Source organism: Polyodon spathula, chromosome 7, assembly GCF_017654505.1.
Source record: "Polyodon spathula isolate WHYD16114869_AA chromosome 7, ASM1765450v1, whole genome shotgun sequence".
In the NCBI taxonomy this organism is placed as follows: domain Eukaryota; kingdom Metazoa; phylum Chordata; class Actinopteri; order Acipenseriformes; family Polyodontidae; genus Polyodon; species Polyodon spathula.
Window position 1 is genome coordinate 22,380,342 of NC_054540.1, and position 26,891 is coordinate 22,407,232.

General features: G+C 39.0%; 1 protein-coding gene across 1 annotated transcript in view; it reads left to right on the forward strand.

Moving 5' to 3' along the window:
* Window positions 1-26,891, forward strand: part of LOC121318356 (semaphorin-3C-like) — a 58,730-nt gene that overhangs the window by 11,746 nt on the left and 20,093 nt on the right. The window contains exons 3-5 of the mRNA XM_041254919.1: window positions 17,442-17,602; window positions 17,904-17,966; window positions 25,516-25,635. Coding sequence (XP_041110853.1) covers window positions 17,442-17,602; window positions 17,904-17,966; window positions 25,516-25,635 — 344 coding nt within the window. The remainder of the gene's footprint in view (window positions 1-17,441; window positions 17,603-17,903; window positions 17,967-25,515; window positions 25,636-26,891) is intronic.

Genomic DNA, 26,891 nt, shown 5'->3' on the forward strand with positions numbered 1-26,891 from the left:
GTATGTTATATATATATATATATATATATATAATATATATATATATATATATATATATATATATATACACAGTTTTTTTTTGTGACATACTGTACTGCAACACAAATACATGCTAATGCTATGCTTATCATTTAAAACACTGTTTACAAAACATTGATATTAACAAATATTTTAAGAAGGAAGTAAACTTTGATGGGGATATTTTATTTGAGGAATTAAAAAAGGTAATACAATACCATACAGAACCTTCAAATGAGTTTGGGTAGCTAGAGTGTTGTTACTGAAAATATAAAATATTTATGGCATAAACAAGATATGTCATGAAAAACTTAAATTCTCAAACTTATTTACTCCAAATTAGACCTTTAAGTTGTTTCTTATTCAAATTAGAATTGGTTTTTCTTTCAAATATCAATTGCCCTAATGACGATTTGGATTAAATAGCTTTGAGGACTAGCCCACAGTATTCATGTCATGAGCAGTGAGAGATAGAAGGATAACAAACTCACCCAAAGGCAAATACCATGTCCTGGTTTTTCAAGACCTATCTTTAATATTTATTCTCAGATTTAATTTTTTTTTTTTTTTTTTTTTTTTTTTATAAAATAATGATGATGTACACGTTTATAGGGTGATACATATATATATATAATATATTATATATATATATATATATATATATAATATATATATATATATGCTTATATTATATATATATATTACGAAATTTATTACGAGAGCAGGTGTTACTATTACGCCAGCTAGTAATCAGCTAGCAATGCAAATCATTTTATTTGTTATTCTCAATATCAGTGACAGTGGAATGTTCGTCTTAATACCACAGCCTGGTATTATTGGTTTTGACAGTCTTACATGTATGCATTTGTAAGGGGAAGAATGTTAGCCTGCAGGCCATTATATCACCAACAGTTTTTACTCAATGCATGTTCACAGCAGCAGGTTTAAATAAGCTTACGGCATTGTGTATTGTAGAAATAAACTAGGATAAAAGAACTGCATACTGACTTCTCTACGACCGGAGACAAATGTTTAGTCAACAGAGACACATTACATTGTTGAATCCTGCTAAAGCCAATCAAAACTTTCAATGAAGTTATGTGTTTAAAGACCGCTGCCAATTTTTCTCAGACAACATGGTATGTATAAAATTGGATAAGTCTGTATTACCCCCTTGAGACTTAAACCACATACCTTCAGATTATAATCACTTGAATATCTTTATTTTGTTCTGGTCTGTTCTGCCATTGTATTTGCTATGCAGATCTGATATGTGCAGTTTTAAATCAAGCACATATTAAAATAGTGCAGGCCTCTTTTAGGTCATTTTTCCTTTCTTAGGATAACCAGGAGTGTGACATTACAAATATAGCATGACGTTACTTTTGCTGCAACAGTCTTCATTTAATGTGAATCCTGTGAATAAGTATCATAACTGAAAAACACATTAAAGTCAACATTACTTGGATGGCACTCCGCATCTAACAGGAGGAGGGAACAGCTCCAGTCCTACAACATTGTGGAAATAACTGCACTGCATTTTACTGACAGAAAAATTACCCTTCAGACAGCATTCTTAATTAGGATCACAGGAAACACAGATTACACTGGTATAGTACTATATCTGTGCGGGGGCTATTTAAATAGGAGTAATAGTTAAACCCTGTTCATAGCACCTACAGTATACTAGACACTGTGAATTACAGACTGGTAAAGTATACCAATGGAAAGAGATGTGAAATATGCCTGCATCAAAGGCTACAAGTGCAAGACAGTTTATGCAGCTATGGCTAAAGAGTGTGGTACAAATAAACGCTTACATGTACTATTGTACCTAATTTTCTAAACACCATAAATCAAACTAAGTTTTTTTATTTAATTTTTTTTATTTATTTATTTTATGCTAAGTAACTGTTTGTCATTTTACTGCAATACTTAAAGCCTGCATCAAAGGAAATCGAAAACAAATGTATATGAATCCTTGCACGTCTTAACATTACCAAACACACGTTCACAGTTTTCATCAAAGGGATTTCATTCTCGAGCTAGACTGCATAAAGCCTATATAACAGTACATTGTGCAATTCAGGTGACCTGTAAAATTTCGAACGCAACCTTAAACTTGATAAACAGTTCAAATCAGATTGACCATGACTTATTTTGGAGGGCTTCCTTGCTATGGGCATTGAATCAACACCATGTATGAGCTTCCTTCAAACATAAGCCAATGAAGCAGTGATGTCTTGCTGCGAACAGAAAAGCAAATGTTGCAGTACCAACTCTTTACATTTTATTCCAGAGTGTGAAGTTAACAGGCAGAAATGCCTCTGCTTATGTCTTTGGTATATATTGTTATTGTGAGAATATGATTTTTAATCATGTGTAAATTACACTATCGTTTCAATATATCTATGCTAAAATATTAAAACTCCTGTCTACCTAAAGAAAGTTAAGCTGAAAGAATATCATTGTATTTATCTTTCAACACATCCATGGTTGCATCTGCATGTGTGTTTTATTTTGTGGTTGGCAATAGATTACCATGCAGTTTGAATCCAACCAGCATACAACCATAATCTGGGAAATATTTTTTTAATTTGTATAAATCTATAAAACGCTCAATGGTGGTATATGTGGTAATACAAAAACATTTCAACATCTTCAATCTTCAAAGACATTGATAAAGACTGGTACAGTGGTCAAAAATGTGTCACTGATTTTTATGCTGTTCTTTCAATTTTTTTTTTAGAGAATTATACCCAAATGCAACTCAGAAAGTCTATAGGAGGCAAAGTGTCTGTGATAAAAGTTTGGATAAGAATTCAAGTCAATTTGAATTCAAGTCAATCATGTTAACCACGTAGAGTGTGACAGACATGCAGAAGGATCCACAATTTGATGAGGAACCCAAATTGTAATGATACACACTAGTTAAACACTAGCATAAAGACCAAAACTATTTTAAATCTATATACGATTTAATGGTACTGTTGTGTTTGGTTGTTCTGTGTTTGTTACTTTTCAGGGCGTGTGTGTGTGTGGGTGTATCGTGATGTGTGGATTGTTTGTGTTGCCGTAGGTGAGCGTGTGTGCTTGCTTTACGACAGTGAGGTGCCATGCTTGAAATGTATAAGACACACAATAAAGCGTCCTGCTAGTTTACCATAAGAAGTTGTTGGAGTCTGTTTTTAAACCATAATATTGGCAACAAGGATGGCTGAAGTTTCGCTTTCACCCGTCTGCTTCCTGGCACTACCTGGCCTGTTCCCTGGACTCCTCTTGCATTTCAACTTCAGACAGCGGGGCCAGCGGCCGAGTGAGTCCATTCTCCAATATTCAGCTGCATTGCAGGAACTGGCGCTGCCATGTCAATTCGGAGCACTGTATGACAAAATGATTCAGGACTTACTTATTGAGAAAACCTCCAGTGTGCAGTGAGAGACTGTTGCTCGAATCTGATGATTTAACAGTGGCCAAAGCCATTCAATTAGCTTGCCAAGTAGAGTCTGCTGTTGCCTGTGCTGCTAAAATTACTGGGGCTCAATCTGTTGCTACAACTACTCAAATTGCAGTGCAGAAAGTCCAGCCTACATTACTGTAACAGGACACAGAACCTGGTCTCCCTGTCCAGCAAGCCCAGCAACTTCTGCTCGTTTTAAGCAGCGTTTGTGGAAACTGTGGGTCGACCAGGCATGAGTCCAGAGCTTTTGACTGCACAGGATGGAGGCAAACCTGCAGAAACTGTAATAAATTTAACCACTTTGTCAGGTGGTGTTGCTCCGCCCCAGCAGCAGCACCAGCACCAGTCACATTCCACATTGTGTTCTCCAACCCTACTGGCTTTAAGACTTGTGCTGTGTACCTCAGGGATGTTTGCCTTCCAATTTTTTTTTTACCCCGGTTTTCTCCCCAATTTAGTGTGCCCAATTGTTATCTGTATCCTCGGCCCACCGCTAGCAACCCCCCCTCCCGCCGACTCGGGTAAAGGAGGCTGGAGCATGCGTCCTCCAAAACGTGCTCCTGCCAATCAATCTTTTTTCGCACTGCGGATCCACAGTCAGGCCACCAGACCAATAGAGCCGGAGGACAACACAAATCTGGAGGCTCCACTGCAGAACCAATGGCGCCCTATTGGCCATAGGGGTCGCTGATGCGTGGTGAGCAATGGATTCCCCTGCCGACCTAAGCTCTCCCTACCCGGGCAATGCTCAGCCAATTGTATGCCACCCCCTGGGAGCTCCAGGTCACGGTCGGCTGTGACATAGCCTGGACTTGAACCTGCGATCCTCAGGCTATAGGGCACATCCGCGTGGAGAGCCTTTGCTGGATGCGCCACTCAGCAGCCCCAGGCCATTGCTGTTTGATTCATTCACCAAACCAAGGTTGAGCCTGTGGTGACCCCAGTGATCCAGCCGCCATGTCACATTCCCCTCACCCTGCGGGATCAAGTGTCAGCTGAGCTCAAGGCCCTATTGGATTTTTCAGCTCCTCACCCTGGATCTCAAACCTGGTGCAGCAAAGAAGTCAGGGGGCTTCACATCTGTGTGGATCTGAGAGCTGTGAACACAGCCATTATCCCAGATAAATACCCTCTTCTGACAGTGGAGGAGCTCACCACCCACTTTTACGGTTCCACAGTTTTCAGTAAACTGGACTTACGACAAGGCTACCTCCAGGTTCCTTACACCCTAACAGCAGGGATCTCACTGATTTTGTTACACACCCTGGCATTTCCCTCTATACCCGCATGTTCTTCAGTCTGAGCTTGGTGCCCAGCTGCTTTCAAAAGATCATGTCCTCTGTCTTCGCCAGTGCCCCAGGTGTGGCTCTCTATCTTGACGACATCGTGGTGCACGGCCCCAACGCCTCCATCCATGACGAGCATCTCTGCCAGATGTTCTGCATGCTGGCCAAGCACAACCTCATGCTCAACGAGGAGAAGTGCATCTTTGTGGGGCTCCGGTTGTCAACACACAGCATCTCCCCATTGCAGTCTAATGTGGGTTACGATCCAACGCATTCTGGCACACTTCCACCTCCCGAAGATTTGTGTTGCGGCAGTGAGGTGCCATGCTTGAAATGTATAAGACACACCATAAAGCATCCTGCTAGTTTACCATTTTACACCATAACAGGTACACATACAATTGACATTGCAAACCATTTTGGATTTGGTTCTGAGGGATGTTACACTGTGGATCAGTGGACTTACTTTGCTCTAGTGCACATATTTTAGGTATACTGACTGAGCTCATCCATTTTCTTTGCTTAGATTCTCTTTTTTGATAATGGCTTAGTAAAATATTTCCACCGCTAAGCATGCTTTGCACACATAAATGTCAAAGGTGCTGAGAAATATTTGGCAAGGGCCCAATTTATCTTAACTGTGGTGCATGTGTTCCCTGTATTCCTGTTTTTCCTGGTTTGTACATGCTTATACAACCTGACCACTGTTGTATTGTTTACAGTTTGAATAGTAAATGACTGCAATAAAAACAATGTTGTCGTTTTGTAGAAATATCATTTTAAGCGATGTACCTCAATGACAGTGATACATACAATATTGCCCCATCAGCAATTACAGTTACAGCTCTTCCCCTAACCCCTGGAACATTATTATCTGTCTATAAATCTATCAATCTAATCATGAGGGTGCAGATATGTATTTTGGAAAATGTCTGTTTTCCATTTAAATGTCAAAAGAACATCCAAATACTACACTTGCATTGGAAATACTTATATTTCTGTTTCACAGTGCAATAGACAGGGTGTTAAAACAAGGCAAGCTCTGGCTTGCATGGCCAAAAGCAAACCAGCAAGAAGGTACTAATGAAATGAAAACCTATAAACAAGGTTCCTTGACTCATGCATTTATTTAAGAAATAAGAGTTACATACTGCAAATTGTAATTGTCTGATTTGTTTATTAATGTGTTTTTGTGTGGTCCAGTGGTTAAAGAAAGGGCCTGTAACCAGGAGGTCCCCGGTTCAAATCCCAGCTTCCTCACTGACTCATTGTGTGACCCTGAGCAAATCACTTAACCTCCTTGTGCTCTATCTTTTGGGTGAGACATTGTTGTAAGAGACTCTGCAGCTGATGCATAGTGCACACACCCTAGTCTCTGTAAGTCGCCTTGGATAAAGGCATCTACTAAATAAAGATCTGCATCTTGTAAAGCTCTTTGTGATGGTGGTCCACTATGAAAGACACTACATAAAATAAAAATTGATTGATTGAAATAAATAATAATAATCAGAGCAGTGCAGTATACAGAAAATTCCAGCAGGAAACCATTAAAGATCATAGTAACTGAAGACTTTTCTTTTTGCTTCATGGAATCCTTGGCCATGTTTTGCCTGTATCTGCTTTCACCGATAATTTGACTCAAAAGTTAAAAGTGTGGTGATAAAAAGTTATACTTGATGCACCCCAGAATTGGTTCAAGTCATTTTAAAATTTAAGTTCAAATTTATTTGGGCTACACATTTTTTTTTTTTTTTTTTTTTTAATTCCCCATGCATCTGAATAACAACAAGATTGCAATATCATACTGTAAGTGCATGATTAATAGTTTGTCAGCATGATGGTTTAGACAGAAATCAGAGCAATTCATAATAGATTGTAACTGTAAAATGCCTGACTTGAAAACAACCAAATTCCTAATCAGGTCTGCAGTCCCCTGCTATACAGTAGACACACAAAATCTATTATTTGGGGTCATTATACTGTAATACTGTGCCACTCATAATACTTTTTTTTTTAGCAGCATCTGATAAATAAAATAAAAATAAACATTAAAGGCAGTTAAACTATGAACGCAACATGAGCCTTAACATGTAATATTAATGTGAGCCAAATACATTAACCTTTGTATAACTCCATGTAGGGATTAATTTTTTTAAATATTCTGACAATGTGTATATCCAGATGGGCAGCTGTGTGTCTCTCTTACATTTAGTTTTTTACTACATTTTAATTTATTCATGCTGCCGTTTCCTTATGCGCTCAATTGAAAACTGTCAGAGAATTAAAAACCACAAAGTGGATACACTTTTGTACAGTGCGTCTTCCTTAGCACTTTTTTGGAACCCATTAAAAATTTGGCCCTAAGGGTTTTTTTTTTTGTTTTGTTTGCCTTAGTTTAGCAACTGAAGCTGCAGAAAGTAAAATGATCTAACTGTGCTTGAAATCTTGACTGTTTTAACTGAGGCACCCAGAGGAGACTTTAGACTATTCACAACTATACCCCTACAAGGTCTTGCTGTTTTTCCAACTGAGCTTCATTACATCCGCATCTCAGAAAGCATCTGGTGCTTATCATTGCATGACATACAGTACGCACATGGTGTCATCCCCTCAGCAGCTGCTCGTAGAGAGGGCTAGGTGTCAACACCCCTCCATGATGTCATTCTAAAGACTGGCCTTCAGCTCTACATGCTGCCAAGATGCCTGGCACCATGTCAATGAATCTGATCCCTTGAAAGGTGACTTTTGCATGTATAGAAATGTTTCCTCATTATATATATATATATATATATATATATATATATATATATATATATATATATATAGAGAGAGAGAGAGAGAGAGAGAGAGAGAGAGAGAGAGAGAGAACGTTGTTTGTTTTACAACAGCTTTGGATCAGGGTGTGAATTAATGTTTGCGCAGGGTTTGCTTTTCAGCTGGTTAAGCACAAAATGCAGACTACTTCAAAGCATTCAGTCTTTCTAGACTTTTTAGGCAGTCACCTGTGGCCACTAACAAGAGCGAGCCTGGACCATGTGGAGCTCTCAGCCATGGATGACTAGTCACAATTAAAGTCAATGTAGGAGTGCATGCTGTGAAATTCAGTGTCAGGCTTGCAAAATTAATAATGTAGGAGCCTCATGCTGTTTCAGGTTCACACTGTTTTTTGTCTAAAAGTATTTAAAAATTGTAAAGTGTAAAGAAATCAAAATAAAAACTTTGGAGCTGCAGGATTTGTTCTTTACCACTAACATTAGAAATGTGTGTAGCAAAGGAGAAGCCATACTAATGGGGGATTTCAACTTCCCCCAAATAAAATGGGAAAACCTGATGGGTAGCGCGAAGGATGAAGTTGATTTGAGTAAAATAGAGAAAACACCCACAGAAGAAGGATGGTTGTTCTTCAAAAATGTAGTACTAGAGGCGCAAAACAATTATATCCCTAAAGTAGACAAATCTAAATGTAAAACTAAATTGCCAAAATGGTTTAATAGATCAATTAAAAAAAATATTCAGCAAAAAAAGGCACTTTACAGAGCATTAAAAAAGGACCAAAAAGAAAGTACGCAGAAAGAGTACACAGAACTGCAAACGCAAGTCAAAAAGGAAGTTAGAAAGGCCAAGAGAGAAATAGAAATAAACATTGCTAAGGGAGCTAAAACCAATTCCAAAATGTTTTTCCAATATTACAACAGCAAGAGAACATTCAAAGAGGAGATTAAATATTTAAGAGATACAAATGGCAAAATCGTAGAGGAAGAAAGAAAAATAGCAAATATGTTAAATGATTACTTTTCACAAGTTTTTACAAAGGAAGATACTGACAACATGCCCCACATGTCACCCAGTTCCTATCCAGTTTTAAATAACTTTAGCATAACTGAGGCAGAAGTGTTAAAGGGACTAGGAGCTCTTAAAATAAACAAATCCCCTGGGCCGGATGAGATCCTCCCAGTAGTACTCAAAGAAATGAAAGAAGTAATTTACAAACCGCTAACCAAGATCATGCAGCAGTCTCTTGACACAGGGGTGGTACCGACAGACTGGAAAATTGCAAACGTAATACCGATCCACAAAAAGGGAAACAAAACTGAACCAGGTAACTACAGACCAGTAAGCCTGACTTCTATTATATGCAAACTTATGGAAACTATAATAAGATCCAAAATGGAAAATTACCTATATGGTAACAGGGTACTGGGAGACAGTCAACATGGTTTTAGGAAAGGGAGATCGTGCCTAACTAACTTGCTTGATTTTTTTGAGGATGCAACATCCATAATGGATAATTGCAAAGCATATGACATGGTTTATTTAGATTTCCAGAAAGCTTTTGACAAAGTCCCGCACAAAAGATTAATTCTCAAACTGAACGCAGTTGGGATTCAAGGAAACACATGTACATGGATTAGGGAGTGGTTAACATGTAGAAAACAGAAAGTACTGATTAGAGGAAAAACCTCAGAATGGAGTGTGGTAACCAGCGGTGTACCACAGGGATCAGTATTAGGTCCTCTGCTATTCCTAATCTACATTAATGATTTAGATTCTGGTATAGTAAGCAAACTTGTTAAATTTACAGACGACACAAAAGTAGGAGGAGTGGCAAACACTGTTGCAGCAGCAAAGGTCATTCAAAATGATCTAGACAAGATTCAGAACTGGGCAGACACACGGCAAATGACATTTAATAGAGAAAAGTGTAAGGTACTGCACGCAGGAAATAAAAATGTACATTATAAATATCATATGGGAGATATTGAAATTGGAGAAGGAATCTATGAAAAAGACCTAGGAGTTTTTGTTGACTCAGAAATGTCTTCATCTAGACAATGTGGGGAAGCTATAAAAAAGGCTAACAAGATGCTCGGATACATTGTGAAAAGTGTTGAATTTAAATCAAGGGAAGTAATGTTAAAACTGTACAATGCACTAGTAAGACCTCATCTTGAATATTGTGTTCAGTTCTGGTCACCTCGCTATAAAAAAGATATTGCTGCTCTAGAAAGAGTGCAAAGAAGAGCGACCAGAATTATTCTGGGCTAAAAAGGCATGTCATATGCAGACAGGCTAAAATAATTGAATCTGTTCAGTCTTGAACAAAGAAGACTATGTGGCGACCTAATTCAAGCATTCAAAATGCTAAAAGGTATTGACAGTGTCGACCCAAGGGACTTTTTCAGCCTGAAAAAAGAAACAAGGACCAGGGGTCACAAATGGAGTTTAGAAAAAGGGGCATTCAGAACAGAAAATAGGAGACACTTTTTTACACAGAGAATTGTGAGGGTCTGGAATCAACTCCCCAGTAATGTTGTTGAAGCTGACACCCTGGGATCCTTCAAGAAGCTGCTTGGTGAGATTTTGGGATCAATAAGCTGCTAACAACCAAACGAGCAAGATGGGCCGAATGGCCTCCTCTCGTTTGTAAACTTTCTTATCTTCTTATGTTCTTATATACAAATCTCATCAGTTGCTCAGCCTTTTTCATATGCACAAAAATGAAATCAGGGATTAAGTCACAGAAAGTCCTAACTCTACTATTTTAATCTCTATTCCCTTTTCAGTTTACAATACTGATACTTTATATTATAAAGCTGTGCTTGATTTATTGTGGGGTCTTGTATAGACTGAAGCTGTTTTATATCATCTTGTGTCTGCAACAGTAAAAAAAAACTTTTTACAGTTAGTACTGTAGCTTGTTTATAACAATGGTTGCAGTCCAGGATTAAACAACTATCCTTAAGAATAAGCAGACTGTTTGTTAAAATGTCAAAGTAAGACATGTTTTAAACACCTGAATCAGGCATATTAATTAGAGAGATGCATCTGAAATATTTATTTAATTCTAAAGGTGAGCAATTAATAATGACTAAGGAAACAAAGCTAGAAAAAAGTTATTGAGAGTATAGAAATTCAAAAAGAGCTAAACAAGAGGGAACAACCACCATATTTCATTTTTCACAAGGATCAAATCATATTATAACAAGAATCTATTTTATCTAGACATTTTACAGTAATAACATTTTATCAAAACAAGTGGAAAATAAAATGAGATATCATATATGAATGCTTAAAGCTTTTTTTGTTGCTTTTTTCTAATTCTTGTGAAAATTCCTATTTATCTATATTGCATTCAGTCTATATTAATTACATGTTTTATTAATTATACTGAACCCAACCTTTTTTTTTTTTTTTTTTTTATTATCATTATTATTATTTGGATTCATAATATTGCCTTTTCCACATGTTTAGGTAGAATCTACATCTACCTGTACAAACAACACATGATTTTTATTTGTATATATTAAAAAAAAAAAACATAAACCACAACTTGGACATACATATTAAGAATGCTATCAAAGTGAAAAACTGTTAATGGGATAGCTCCACCTCCAGTCTGTTATGTATGACTGTATATATTTTTTTGTTTCACATTCATGTACTGAACAATTTATCCAGGCAGTGCTGTTTATTCTTTGAAAACAGACTTAGCATTGCTTTATTACTGACAGTTCCTAAACGTAATAACTTTGTATAATGCAGATGTGTGTGGTTTGAAGTATGAGTTAGTACCACTGAAACAGGCACTTGACCCCTGAACTACTCAAATAAGTCTGAAATAGTTTCTTGTGTGCAAGTAAAGATGTATTTTATCGACTAAAGTCAGGACACCTGAAGGTGAAGATTATTTCTATACATATAGAGATTTAAATTAAAATTCTGAGTGAAACACCATTGCAGTTGTAAGTCAAATAAGAAACAAATTAAGTCTTAAGTCAGATTTTTAGCCCTGGTTTGGTAACTTTACTGGGTGCAATTTTCCTTTCTTAAAATAGTGTACTAATAACCATTAGTCTTAAGTCAAGGTTATCCCAAAGACTACAAATGTATTTAAATATGTAAAAAAAAAATAATAATAAATCCTGGTCAAATATTTCCTAAAAATGGCCACTTTATATTCAAGGTTCAATTTTACAAAGTTTAAAAAATAAATAAATAAATAAACAAACTGTATTTTCACAATACTGTCTGTATTTGTATGGTTTGTTGCAGTGGCATTGAATTGTTCTGTTGAACATGCTGATGTAGTTATAGTTTTAATGAATGGTTCAGAAAAGGGGGTACACACTTGACAGTGGTGTGCATCCAGAAGCATCCGATTTTGTTAGTGAGGCAAAGTGCCCACCCCTGTGTATATTTTGTGTTGTATGTTGTGTGTTAATGTTGATGTATAGTCATTGGTACACAGGATATAAACGTGTCTCTGTAACATGAGTGTTTAAAATGTATATTTGTATTTAGGCACGAGGATTGCACAGCACTTCACGTGCAAGTACAAAGTAATAATATATGAGCACGGGCAGTTGTACCGCGACTCCAATTGAATGATTGATTAGCAATCGAGTCTCAGTACAGCTGCATAAAAGCTGCATATTTTCACTCACTTGGGGATGTGTGTTCGGTGAGTGGAGGTAATAATAAAATAATAACATGAAATAAATCATAAATTCAGCTCACCGTGTCTGTGTAGTCCATTTTTGTTTGTCTGTTTGTTTTGGTGAAAGTGCCGTGTCCTGTGTTTCTGTTTGTCTTGCAAGCTTTTATTTTCTGTCTGTTCATTTATTAAATGCTGAACGATACCAATCGCTCAGCTCCACCCAACTCCACCTCTCTGTTGTTTATTTCCTGGTTCCTGTTTCTGGTCTGAAGTCACCCACTCCAGCCATTTTTGTGACATAGAGCTATATAAAGATACTTTCTAAACAGTTGTACCCTGTCAAAGGAGCACTGATATATACCCAGTATCAACTGTAACTCTTTAAAAACTATTTTAAAAATCTAAAAAATCTTCCACCATGTCAGTTAGAATTGCTTTATGGGTTAACAGAGGGATAAGATGTTATGGTATTGCTGCCAGCTAATAAGTTTAGGACTGTGCCTGGTGCTCGCATTGCCCATTCCAGTTACACAGGGCTATCAGTCTTGACTTGGTAAAGCAGACATGTGCAGGTGGTCCTGGGGTCAATCCTAGCTACTGGCAGTCATCCTCTCTCTGACATACAGTTTGTAGTCAAAATGATTAATGTCTCGCATTCCCAACCTCGCTGAGTGGATATACTATATTGAGGTTAGTATTTCTGGTGCTGTGTAGTGAAGTCTTTTGTATAAGTACCTGTAGTGCTGGCGATGACTTCCTACTGCTCTGGTGAAAGGTGGTATTTGTTGTATATAACATTAAAAGCCACAAACTGTGCAAAATAATAAGTTTTGCGTGTTTTATTTTAAAACAAAGTGATATGGAATCCTGATGTTTATACATTTAATTGAAGAGATTCTCTATCGTAATCACCAGCTGGGAAACAGTATTCTCTCAATATATAAAAAAATTACTGGTAGTATGTATCTTAATGCATTAACTGCAGAAATGAAAACGGTAGCTGTTTTGATGGGAATGGGGAATACTGGTGCCAAGCAAATTCTTTGGCTCTAGAGAGCTATTTATTGTCTGATTCTATTGTGTTGTCCCAACTCCATACATTGTATGTTTTTCATTACATGCTCGCCCTTGGAGGTACACGTCACAGCTTATTCAGAAAGCTACTGTGAAACATCCTTAGACTTAAAGATCTTTTATTCACGAGGAATAATAAACTGCACTTCAAAGACTTTAACTCTGCAACTTTGCAGTTGGCAGTATCCTAGATTACAGAATCTTCTGCTTGAACACACATTTAATGCTGAGGTTCAATACACAGTAACTTTGAATTCACTGGCTGTGAGCGTATCCAGACCCTACAGCACGTCTATTACAGTGAACCCACCACTGCTTGACCCAGTACAGCGCAACCCCGCCACCGTGTGACCCAGTACAGAGCAACCCCACCACTGCATCACCCAGTACAGAGCAACCCCACCACTGAGTCACCCAGTACAGAGCAACCCCACCACCGCGTCACCCAATACAGAGCAACCCCACCACCGCGTCAGCCAGTACAGAGCAACCCCACCACCGCGTCACCCAGTACAGAGCAACCCCACCACTGCGTCAGCCAGTACAGAGCAACTCCACCTCTGTGGGACACCTTTACAGTGATAGACATCCACCACAAGCCTTGTTACAGCGTATCACCACGCACAACTTGATAGCTGTAATTTTTCAATAAAAAGCTGTATCAGATTTTAGCACAACACCTGCCTACATTTACACCCTGCTCAAGTTTTATTTCAATAAATTTATCTTAGTCTTATTTGGTTTCATCTTTGCTCCCAATTGGCCAGATAGAAATTGTTTTTGTTTGTTTGTTTATTTTTTTTATGGATCAGAAGACAAAATTTGCCTCATTACTTTATAAGTAAATCCCTCTTGCATTACTTTTTTAAGGGTTACCTACCAATGAATCAGTCTAACACAACTGGTACTGTAGTGTATGTTATGTCTGATTTGTTACTGAATTATATTTTTTCAGTATAAAGTATAAACTATTTGAGCAATAATGTCCATCGATGAAGGTTCTACCATCTGTTAGTTGAAAGTCAAAGTCAACTAACACATGGTAGAGCCTTTGTCGATTAGAAAACAATTTTTTCTTATCATTTTCTTTAAAAAAAGCACTTTAGAACTTATATTTACCTTGAACTTGTAATGATTTGTTGGATGCCCTACCACTGAGAAGTTTTAGGAAAACTATTTTCATAAAAGATCACACATAATTAGAACTGGTCTGGACTGTTTTTAGTTTATCTGAACAGTGCCAGATATCTGAATTGAGCAATATTACTAAACTGTCTGTGTCTCGCTTTGTTGTTGTTGAAAGATGCTATGTCTGCGCTCCAGTCAAACTGACAGGTATAGGATTGGTTGCTTTCATCGATGCAAAGTATTGATTGGCTGGTTTTGGTGGATAATAAATTGAATTTGGACCAATTGTGTCTTTGTTTTGTATGTAATGTCCAATACATGTGAATTACATTACAGAAAGTCAAAAAGAAAAAAACAGTACTTGCACGGACTGTTTTTAAATTTGATTCACAGGTGATGCTGAGATATTCCGGTGGGAATATATCTACTGTGTATTAATGCCCACTATAGCTGGAAGTTGATTGGCTGATGATACTGAATCGTTTTCGAATGAGCTATTATGAAAACTATGCATAACAATATTTTAACTGCTACTTCCAGACAACTAACTCCTCTTTGTCTCTTTCTAGTTTTATAATGTTACAGTTGTTTTCTTCCTCTCGGAAAATAGGCCTTTGAGATGGCTTTTGAAATTACATATAGTTTTACATAATTACAACTTTATTTTCTAGCAAATTGATGGGTCACACATTGTATATAAACCAAAGCTTTGCTTTTAAATAGACCATAAAACTGCTGACATGTCCATTTATTTGACAGAATAAAACTTACAAGCCCTGCTTGGCTTGTAAACACCCTCTAAAGAATCACAGGGAAAAAAGTCCTATGGTAAAATATATTCCCTATCTGTTTAGACTGTTCAGCAGAGAATGGCATGACTCTCCACAGAAAAGGCTTGGATTCAAGTGTTTTATTAAAGTATGGGTAATCTGTCATGCAAGAGTCTTTGTCTTTTTGTCTTTAGTAGGATAAACTGTGCTGGTCCACAATGCTATCATGAAGAAAAACTAGTCCTTTGTTGTACTTTTTTCAGAAGAAGTGAGTATGAAACTAATGCATTGGAGGGGAGTTTGGTACCACAAAAACACAGCAGTCATTTTCATTGCTTTTGTCCTACACAACATTAGTTTATAGATGGGTTGACCTTACATTCTAATGAGAGGGGATCCCTTGCAAAACAGTACTGAACTACATTTGTTTTGTGTCGTTTGAAACTCTATTAAAATTCCCCAATGGTCTTAACTTGCTTTTGTGCCAATCCTGATGCCATGAGAACTGCATTGGCTGGGTGAACAGAGCTCCTCTTTGAATGCTATCATTTGACTCGCTGTGAGGAAGGTATTTTTTTTATTTTCTGGCAATCTGCGCGCAAACAAGTTGAGAGAAAGGGGACATGCAAATGGCTTTGTTTACACCAGCAAAGGAGGTGTAAGGTGAAGGTGATGTTAAATTGAATACATTGACTTATTAGAACTTGTGTGTGTGTGTGGTCTTTCTTTTGGGAAAACTAATCTAGATTCTGAAATTGTTGACAATCATTTACATTTACAAACCTGTTATTTATATTATTTACGCAAAATCATGCCAAGAAAAGCATTTTATCTTTGTCATGGGCACACAGCATGACTTCAAGTCTACACTCCTCTCTCCTGCCATTGTGAATGTCTGTAAAATGTATAAGTGTATACTATTGTATAGCTTTAATCAATGTGTACGATTATTTCAAATCAAAATTAGTTTCCATTTGTTGGCAGCTAGTGAGGTGAAAAAATATGCCACAAAGACAAGCCAACACTGTGGACTGCAACCGCTGTTTCAATTGGAAAATTAAATAAAACATAACCAACTCTTGACCTCATCCCTCTGTGGTCTTCAGTCTATTCTTTGGATTTGTTTAGGTTTGTATTGAATTCCCTGCAAGCTTTTATTTTACTTTTTGTCTCACTTTGTCTCATTCTTATTGCTGGTGTTTGTATATGCATGTATAACAGGGGTGTGGGTATCGGCTGAGAGATGAGAGAGACGCAGAGGTTTTGACACTGTAGCACCGCTCAGGCATCCAGGTTTTATGATTTACACAGGCAGTTGCAGTGGTTGGTGGCCGCCATTAGGGCACCAGCAATGGTAGCCCTAGTGCGGAAGGATATATACAAACACAGTGGGAAAAACAGCTACAAAACAAAATGTGGCCAAGCTTGGACCATGTGCTGCTATTCGTGAAAATTATTATTTAGAAATCATGCAAAACACATATCCTTTGCAAAACCCCACCATTATTTATAGGGGCAGGCCTCAGACCTAATATAAGCCTTCAACCCTGTTATGTTATTCACAAAACAACTATTGTTTTATATGCATTATAGTCATAAATATTTTTAGATCATTGTAAAAGGGGTGTGGGAATCTGCTGTGAGAGATTGTGAGAGACACAAGTGCTCAGGTTTATTTACAATATTTTGCATGTGTTGTTGCATTAATGATATTACCTAGTGAGGGAGGACATACATGCAAGTGTAAACAAAAGAAATACAAAAGATGTCAAAACAAAACACAGTGGGTAAAAACAGTGAAAAAAACAAGTTTGCCAAAAAGCAGCTCAGCAGTGCTCCCACTAAAGGGGAGGTCCTGCTGCAGGAACATTCTCCCCAGCACACACTAAAACAAACTGGGTGGGATTTAAAATCCCCTAAACTCATTCTAAAGGTTGCACTTACCACCCTGGTTCCACTCACCATGGTTAGACTGGCCAATCCATCTCGAGCTTGCAGAGAACAAAGGAATTGGTGTTCCAGCTCCTCTTTTATAGCATGAGGTCAGAGCTATTGGATAATCTATAAATCGATTAAGACCTGGCCACATTCCACCCCGGTTTTATCTGGGAGAAGTCTAACCCCATCCTTGCCATATTTAACACACTTGAAACCAACTTTATTTACTAAATTATACAACAAAAAAAAAAACAGAAAAAAACACTCAGTCCTGCCACAATCACTAATGGCTATGTAGTTTTATAATGTTTCAATTGTTTCCATTTCAGAGCTACAAGCTACACAAACGTCCCAGCACCATAGCGTGTCTCAGTATCCCATGGACTATAGGATTCTGCAAATGGACGAAGACCAGGACCGTATTTATGTGGGCAGCAAAGACCACATCCTGTCATTGAATATTAATAACATTACCGAAGAGCCTCTAACTGTAAGTTCACATAAAAGCCGCTTTAGGTAAAATTGCATAAATATTGTTATATAGAAAAACTCAATTTGATTCTCACACTTTTAAATAACATGAACATACTGATCCCGAATTGTTATCATTCAGAGTGGCAGTAGGTTTTGTTGTTCCAATGGGGAGTTATATTTTTGCTTTGTATCTGCTGTTACCTGGTTTTGCTTTGAGATTGTCTGGAGAATCCTAGGAAATTGTGACCATTCAACTTGACATTTGCAGCTATTTACTCCTTTGGTTGTGTGTTCTGTCATTCATTTCCCCTTATCAGGTATTTTGGCCAGCATCGAGTAGCAAAATCGAAGAATGCAAAATGGCTGGCAAAGATCCTACGGTAAGAAGGAAATAAAATGCTTCACCTCTGAGTCGACTTACTCTATTGTGTTGCCAGCAGTGGAATATCATACTTGTTAGCATACTCCTAAATTAACATTGAACATTGTGACTGTAATATAATGAAGGACAACAAAGGCAAGCTTTTACCAACACCTTAAATAATAAAATACTGTTTTAATGGATCAAGTACAGTTTCTTATTCTTTCTACAACACTTCTGTATTGTGTGGGACAAGTCATTTCTCCATGTCTTATCTAACTGTCCTAATGCTCAGCTGACACAACCCAAAGTTATTTTGGTCACTTTAGTATAGGCAATATTTGAACAAGGTACCAAGAGGTTGAAATGTGTGTCTTTAAGACAGTTGCAATCCACAGTTACCACTTTACCATTTTAATACAGGGAGGTCAAAAGCAGAGTTGTATGAAATTAAGCTACTTATAACTTAAATCACAAGTCTAATATCCCTATCATTTTGCTTATTAGATGGCAGTCATTTCAATAGTACTGTCGTTCAGTGAGCAGTCTATTAAGAGAGCTGTCGTGTTTAACAATGAAATGTAAACCCCAGGGCTGCTAATGTAAGGCCCTTTCTATAAACACTTAAAGAGTAAGTAGCAGGGTTCCAAAAAATGTAGCATATGTCCCCACATGTTGCTACAGCTGTTTTAATAATGTACCTGTAATTTCTTTTCATTGTTAACATCCTGACAACGGTTTACACTTATAACTTTAAAGTCTGTTTCAAGCACTTTTCAAAATGTCTGTTCTAGTGCACTGGGGTTTGAGATTTGTCCTCTAAATCACTGCAGGAAGAGCGATAAAAAAAGAAAAAAGCATAGCAACAAGTGCTCTGGTTTTTCTGTTCTGTTTAACAATGTGGGCAATAATCCTTACAAACTATCAGTGCACTAGAGCAGACATTTTGAAAAGAGCTTTGAAACATACTTTAAAGTTATAAGTGTAAAAAGTTGTCAGGATGTTAACAATGAAAAGAACAATTACAGGTACATTATCTAAACAGTTGTAACAACACATGGGGGCATGTAACGTTATATTTTTTGGAACCCCGCTACCTACTCTTTAATATAGACCTGTAAGTAACATGTCTAAATAAGCAATAAGGTAATATGTAAACAGGTAATATGCATATTCAAATCAATTTACTGTATGGTTTCTGTGTTGCTTGGAAGATAAATCAGTGGAAACTTAGTTTCCAGAAACGTTTCTATAGCTTTCTGCCGTCAACTGGACAATCTGTCCATTTGTATTTATCATGCAGTCAGGTTAAAAGATAGTGTGACTGTGAGGCGAGAGTGTATTAAATGGAATGTCCAGACAGTAATTTATGTGTACAGAAATAAAATAATTTATTTTTATTTTCTATACACAACAAAAAGGATTAAATAACAAACGAAAAACAAAATGGTGTGAGGGAAGGAGTGCAGGGGTGAAATCCAAAACAAACTGATGACTCGTCTTTAATTTGTCTTCGTGGTGACCATAAACAAAAAAAAGACAAAAGAAATGTTAGTATTTCAAAAAAACCCGCTGCACAAAACCAGTCTCTCCCTTCACCCGTTACTCCTCCTACTTTTTCTTTCGGACCAACCCCGAACACAGTAGTACGTTCCCTTTAGTATGCAATGTCCCGCCTCTGTAGTCAGTGGAACACCAATCCCCAACCGACACGTGTCCTTCTCCTTCACTTGACTCCAGTGGCTGGAAGTTACATACTCGTACTTCCGCCCCTCACCAAGGTGCCGCCCCTCAAAAGATGACTTTTGCCATGGTCACGAGATCTTGGTAAGGGAAGTCCCGAGTTGGTTTGATGCCACCTACTGTCGGGAGGCTGAATCACAGACCGAAACCCCTTTGACTCATCACATATCCCACCCCTCAGAGTGGAGCCGAAGGAACACTCGGAAACCTCTAACCCTTCCCTTTTACCTCCCTCCCGGGAAAAAAAATCAGCATTTTGATGTAACTTACCCGCACGATACCTTATTTGAAAGGCGAAGGGTTGGAGCGCCAGGTACCACCGCGTAATCCTAGCGTTTGAATCCTTCATCGTGTCTAACCACTTTAAAGAAGCGTGATCTGTGATGAGTACAAAGGGTCGTCCCAGAAGATAGTATTTTAAAGATTCCACTGCCCATTTCACTGCCAGGCATTCTTTCTCCACTACCGAATACCTCTGTTCTCTGGGCAGTAACTTCCGACTGATGTATAGTATCGGGTGTTCTACACCATCTCTCTCCTGGGACAGAACCGCCCCCAGACCAGTCTGCGATGCATCTGTCTGCAGGACGAACTCTCGGCTGAAATCCGGGCTTATTAATGCTGGGGCCTGACTCAAATTAGTTTTAATAGATTCAAAGGCTGTCTGACACTCTGCACTCCACTTAACTTTATTTGGAGCGTTCTTTTTAGTGAGATCAGTGAGAGGGGCGGCTATAGTGGAAAAGTGTGGAATAAAGCGGCGGTAATAACCAGCCAACCCTAACAGTGATCTCACCTGGGTTTTCGTGGTAGGTACCGGTGAATCCAACAAAGCCTGGACTTTTGAAACCAACGGTTTCACTCTACCCTTACCCATTATGAAACCTAAATATTTAGTTTCTTCTTTTCCAATAGCGCACTTTGCCATGTTCGCTGTGAGCCCCGCCCTCCTCAGAGACTGTAAGACGGCTTCTAATCTAGTCAAATGTTCTCTCCAGGAAGAACTATAAATGACTACATCATCGATATACGCAGCTGCATACTCTCGATGAGGTTGTAAAACCCTGTCCATTAGTCTCTGAAAAGTAGCAGGCGCTCCATGAAGTCCGAACGGCATAGTACAAAATTGAAAAAGACCCTCTGGGGTTGAAAATGCCGTTTTCTCACGAGAGGCTTTCGTTAATGGAATTTGCCAATATCCTTTCGTCAGATCCAGAGTTGAAATAAACCGAGCTTGCCCCAGTTTGTCTAAGAGTTCATCTACTCGAGGCATGGGATATGCATCAAACTTGGAGATAGCATTCACCCTCCTAAAATCGATACATAATCGTAGTGACCCATCTGGCTTGTCTATTGGTACTATTGGGCTACACCACTCACTTCGGGAAGGTTCAATTACCCCAAGTTTCAACATACACTCCACCTCCCTTCGAACAGAATCTCTCCGACTCTCTGGAATGCGATACGGTCTCTGTCTAACTCTTAGACCTGGCGGAGTGATAATAGCATGTTCGATCAAATGCGTTCTTCCAGGCACGTTAGAAAACACATCACTGAACATTTTAATTAGATTGCTTACCTCTTCACGCTGATCAGGAGTTAATTGTTCCCCCATCGGGACCTCAATTGCTGACTCTGACTCAATTGAGGGTCCAAAATCCTCTCCCTCCTGTACAGGAGATATAAAATGGACTTCCCGTTCTTTCCACGGTTTCAGGAGATTAACATGATAAATTTGACTTTCTTTCCGACGCCCAGGCTGTCGGATCTCATAATTGACTTTACCAATTGCTCGAATAACCTGAAAGGGACCCTGCCATTTAGCAAACAACTTAGATTCCGATGAGGGCAACAATAACAACACTTTATCTCCAGGTCGAAAGTTCCGAATTCTTGCATTTTTATTGTAGCTTTGTTGCTGCTTCTGCTGTGCCGCTTTGAGATTGTCATGTGCCAATCGACCGACTAATTCTAAGCGATCGCGTAACTGCAACACGTATTTTACTACATTTTTAGACTCCTTTGACTGTTCTTCCCAGCCTTCTCTTATGAGATCCAAGATACCCCGCGGCTGCCGACCGTACAAGAGCTCAAACGGGGAAAACCCCGTTGAGGATTGTGGTACCTCGCGAACTGCAAAGAGCAAGTAGGGAAGCAGTTTAGCCCAATTGCGTTTTTCTTGATCTACAAAGCGGCGCAACATATTTTTCAAAGTCTGATTAAATCGTTCAACAAGCCCATCCGTTTGTGGATGAAAAACTGAGGTTCTAATTGAACGAATTTTCAATAATTTATATAGTTGCTGAATACAGTCTGACATAAAATTAGTGCCCTGATCAGTGAGAATTTCTTTCGGGATTCCCACCCTAGAGAATATTTTTACCAATTCATTCGCTACAGCTATTGCATTCATAGAGCGTAAGGGAACAGCTTCTGGATATCTCGTTGCGTAGTCCACTACTACTAAAATATACCGATATCCTGACTCTGTTCCCTCCAGAGGGCCTACTAAATCTACACCAATCCTTTCAAACGGTACCCCAATAATTGGAAGTGGAACCAGAGGTGCGGGGCGAACTGACTTAGGGGCAGCTAATTGACATTCAGGACACTCCGATACATACTTCCGCACCAGACCATAAACCCCAGGCCAAAAAAACCGGGCCAGAATTCGTTCCTGAGTCTTTTCAGTTCCCAAATGACCTGAAAATGGAATGTCATGCGCCAATCTCATGACTTCTGACTGAAAAGGCCTAGGAACCAATAACTGTTTTACGAGCTGTCCCGTCCCGGGAGCCCGGGTTATTCTATATAATAAGTGCCCAGATACAGAAAAATGCGGAAATACCACCGGTTGTCCTTCCTGCATATCCTTCCCCTCGATATATCTAACCCGTTTCCAAGCATACTGTAACGTGGGATCATTTTGTTGTTCATATCCCAAGTCAATATCTCGGTCCCAATGGTTAGGTACACAGAGAGGAGTGTCTTTTATTACATGACCTTCCACCTCAGTAACCTCGCAGCCCCGGTTACACTGAATACCTACTCCCTTTCCTTGCCGTTTCAGCGATTGGTTTACTTTTGTGTCAGACCCCTCCCCTTGTCGTCTCAGAGTTCCCTCATATTTTTCCACCCGACGCTCTCTTTTTGTTTTTCTTGGGCGGATTTTAGGGTTAAACAGGTCGGATTGCAACGGAAAAATCTCGCCAATTGTTTTCTCCTGTTGCTTTAATTGTCCCCTGGTAGAAACTAAGACCATTTCCCGACCTAAAATACGATCAAAAAACGGCCAGTCTCTTCCCAGGAGAACAGGGTATGGTAAACATTGCGCTACAGCCACTTTAACGCAAGCTGAATAATCACCTACAATAAGTCTAACTTTAGTGGTGGGATAAACCCGAGTTTCTCCATGAATACAGGAGATAGCCACTTTACCCTGTGGCTCCCAGGCTACCCCATCCAAGAGAGCTTGCCGAATCAATGTTTGTGCACACCCAGAGTCCGCAAATGCGTAAGTACTCTTTCCCCCGACCTGTACTCTTAACTGATAAGGGCCCTCCCGACATTCCCCAGTGTTCCTACCTGTTACTGCTGACCAGGATCTTGTCGCCAGGTCCACCTTTATTACTGGACAATTCCTGGCAATGTGTCCAGGCTCATTACATTGGTAGCACACTTGGTTAGGAGGCATCAACGGAGTTAATCTGTCCTGCGAGTCCGCGACCGGCAGGTTAGGGGGATTCTCTCTCGCCCAGGATGGGGCTAACCTCGACCTCCATGGTCTGAAGGTCCGGTTACCCCCTCTGGGCTTCATTGGTTGGTTGGTCCGAGTTAGTTTAGGGGCAGGAGTGGGGTCTGACCCGGCACCTTCGTTTGCGTCTTCGTAGGCCTCCGCCAGGAGGAGGGCATCCTCGAGAGTGGTAGGTCTATTCCTCTTAATCCACTCTCGATTCCCTGGCGGTAGTATAGACGCAAACTGTTCTATAACTATTTTCTGCACCAGTTCTTGGGGTGTATGTTCTTCTGGCCGCAGCCACCGGGTGCACTGATCTAAAAGATATTGTCCCGCAACCCGGGGCCGCATCCCCTTGGACAGCTGGTATTCCCGAAAACGGCGCCGGTATGTTTCCTCCGTGATCCCGAGGCGTGAGAGAATGGCTTCTTTAACTTTAACATAGTCCCCTGCATTCGTGGCCGTCAGGGCTCGATACGCTGCCTGAGCTTCCCCTGTCAGGCAGGGTGCCAATTTCATGGCCCAGTGTTCCCTAGGCCACTCTGCAGCCTCTGCCACTCTCTCAAACGTAATCAAGAAAGCCTCGGGATCATCTTCCGAGGTCATCTTCTGAAGATTAGGCTGAGCTGCAAACATCCGGGCAACCGCTCTCTCTGATGTTGATATTGATAGTTTTTCTACCAGCTGTCCCAAGAACTGGGCGAGCTGTTCCAGGTGCCGTGTCTTTCTCTCCTCTCGCTTCTCCTCCTGCTCCCTAAACATTGTCAAAACTGTAGCTGGATCCATTTTCACTTCTGACACCACGTGTGAGGCGAGAGTGTATTAAATGGAATGTCCAGACAGTAATTTATGTGTACAGAAATAAAATAATTTATTTTTATTTTCTATACACAACAAAAAGGATTAAATAACAAACGAAAAACAAAATGGTGTGAGGGAAGGAGTGCAGGGGTGAAATCCAAAACAAACTGATGACTCGTCTTTAATTTGTCTTCGTGGTGACCATAAACAAAAAAAAGACAAAAGAAATGTTAGTATTTCAAAAAAACCCGCTGCACAAAACCAGTCTCTCCCTTCACCCGTTACTCCTCCTACTTTTTCTTTCGGACCAACCCCGAACACAGTAGTACGTTCCCTTTAGTATGCAATGTCCCGCCTCTGTAGTCAGTGGAACACCAATCCCCAACCGACACGTGTCCTTCTCCTTCACTTGACTCCAGTGGCTGGAAGTTACATACTCGTACTTCCGCCCCTCACCAAGGTGCCGCCCCTCAAAAGATGACTTTTGCCATGGTCACGAGATCTTGGTAAGGGAAGTCCCGAGTTGGTTTGATGCCACCTACTGTCGGGAGGCTGAATCACAGACCGAAACCCCTTTGACTCATCACAGTGACATTAGACAGATATTGTCCAAACTGAATCCTGAGATTCTCATCTGGCTTCAGTATATTTGCACATGTATAATTTCCCAAGGCAGTAAATCACCATCCACTGATGGTGTCACAAACATCTTTGAATGTGTCCTGAGGATGGGTGAGGCAGCTGTTGTTTTTATGTACCTCATTCTAGCCCACTAGCAATTCCCAATTTGACTCGGCCCTGATTATTTTATTGTCTTTCCTTGAATTTGATATGTTGCTGTAATGCGATTAATTCAGAATTCAATTTTCAAGCTGTTGCACTTTAAACTGTATTGCTCCATAACACAGTGGAAAGTACTGTGTCCAATTTCTCCCCTCTTACAATGTCTTCTTTTGTATATATATTAAGCTGTGTAATTGATGCATAAATTAAAAAAAAAGAAACAAATGAGAGCACGGTCAAAGTGAATAGATCTCTGCATACTGTTACTAATCTTTAAGTAATGGAAGTGATCAAAGACAACATTACTGTAGCCCGTTGTTACCCCCTTATCTGTACATTGGACATTCTATTTAGGTAGAAATTGGGCAGTAGATGATGACAAAAATGAAAGTTATTGCTAGTGTAAGAAATATGTCAGAAATTAATTTGGGTCAGAATTAGTGGTATTGCAAGTATTTAATTTATTTATAATGCAACCTAAGTAATTGTTTTTTCTGTTTTTTAGTACGGCTGTGGCAACTTTGTACGTGTTATCCAACCATACAATCGCACTCACCTGTATATCTGTGGCAGTGGAGCATTCAGTCCTGTGTGCACTTACATCAACAGAGGTCGCCGCTCAGAAGTAAGTATTTATGAGCTGATTGGCTAGCTATGGATTTACAAGCTGATACCAGTTCTTTTACATCCAAGTGCAATACTTTCCATAATTCCTACATAATTAGTGTAGATTTTGCAGAAACTTCACAGAAACAACTTTTTACCTAAATGCATAATTCATAAAGGTCACAATTAGATTATTGTTGAAATGTGTTTCTGTTTTGCCTGAAAGAGAGTATTCCTGAGCCAAAATAATTAATTTTATATTACTAGCTGTGTATTGCAGATGTGAGGATTGGGAACTCCCTTTAGAATGGAAAATATATCGGATAGATCTGGCATTACTAAATGGAATTACCTCCTACTGGAACAGAACCTAACACAATATTTTTAAACTTTACTTCTTTTTTCAGCATACACACAACACAGCACTACACAAACATGAATTGTAACCCAACAAACTAAATTATATAAAGTATATATTGTAAGAAGGACTTGCTCTGAATAATCATCTGAGAACCATTTGTTGGCTTGTCATCATTATTTTTTAATATAATGATAACTGCTTAAAAAGCCTTTCTATTTTATTTTATAAAGGCAGGGCCTTAACGGTTCAGGGAAACAATAATGTTTTAGACCTGGATGGATATAAAAGTTGAAAATAGTTCTACAGAAAAACCTGCAGTACTGTTTCTGTATTTTTAGTATTGTAAAATTTGCAAGCTCCAACACTATAAAGATCCATGTGTCACGATGCATAGCAAGTTTTGGGTTAGACCAACTTGAAGCATCCTTCGGGCAAAATAATTTTTTTTTTTAATACTGCTGTGACAAGTTTGTTCGTGTTATCCAACCACACAATCGCACTTGTTTATCTGTGGCAGTGGAGCATTCAGTCCAGGTGCCAACAGGGTATTTTTTGTACAAGGAAAAATGCACTACCATGGTTAACAGAAGGGGGGGGGGGTGTAGGCGTTTCCTCTACTCAAAGTCTATATTAATAGACATGGGAGTATTGAGAATAAAAAAGTAACAGAAAAAAGAGTGTGGTTTATTGACCATAATATATGCTGCCAAATTTAAATAATTTCTTCAGCTGAAAAATAAATCCATTGAGATTTTGTGCCAATCTGGTTTTATGTTAGGAAATGAATAGAAGTTTGTTCTGATTACATCTGATTTTGTTTCAACAGCTACTTGTATTTATGTTTAATTCTGAACTCTTTCAACACTTCGGTGAGAACAGTTACATTTTATTGCCGTATTTGTAGACCAGATAAA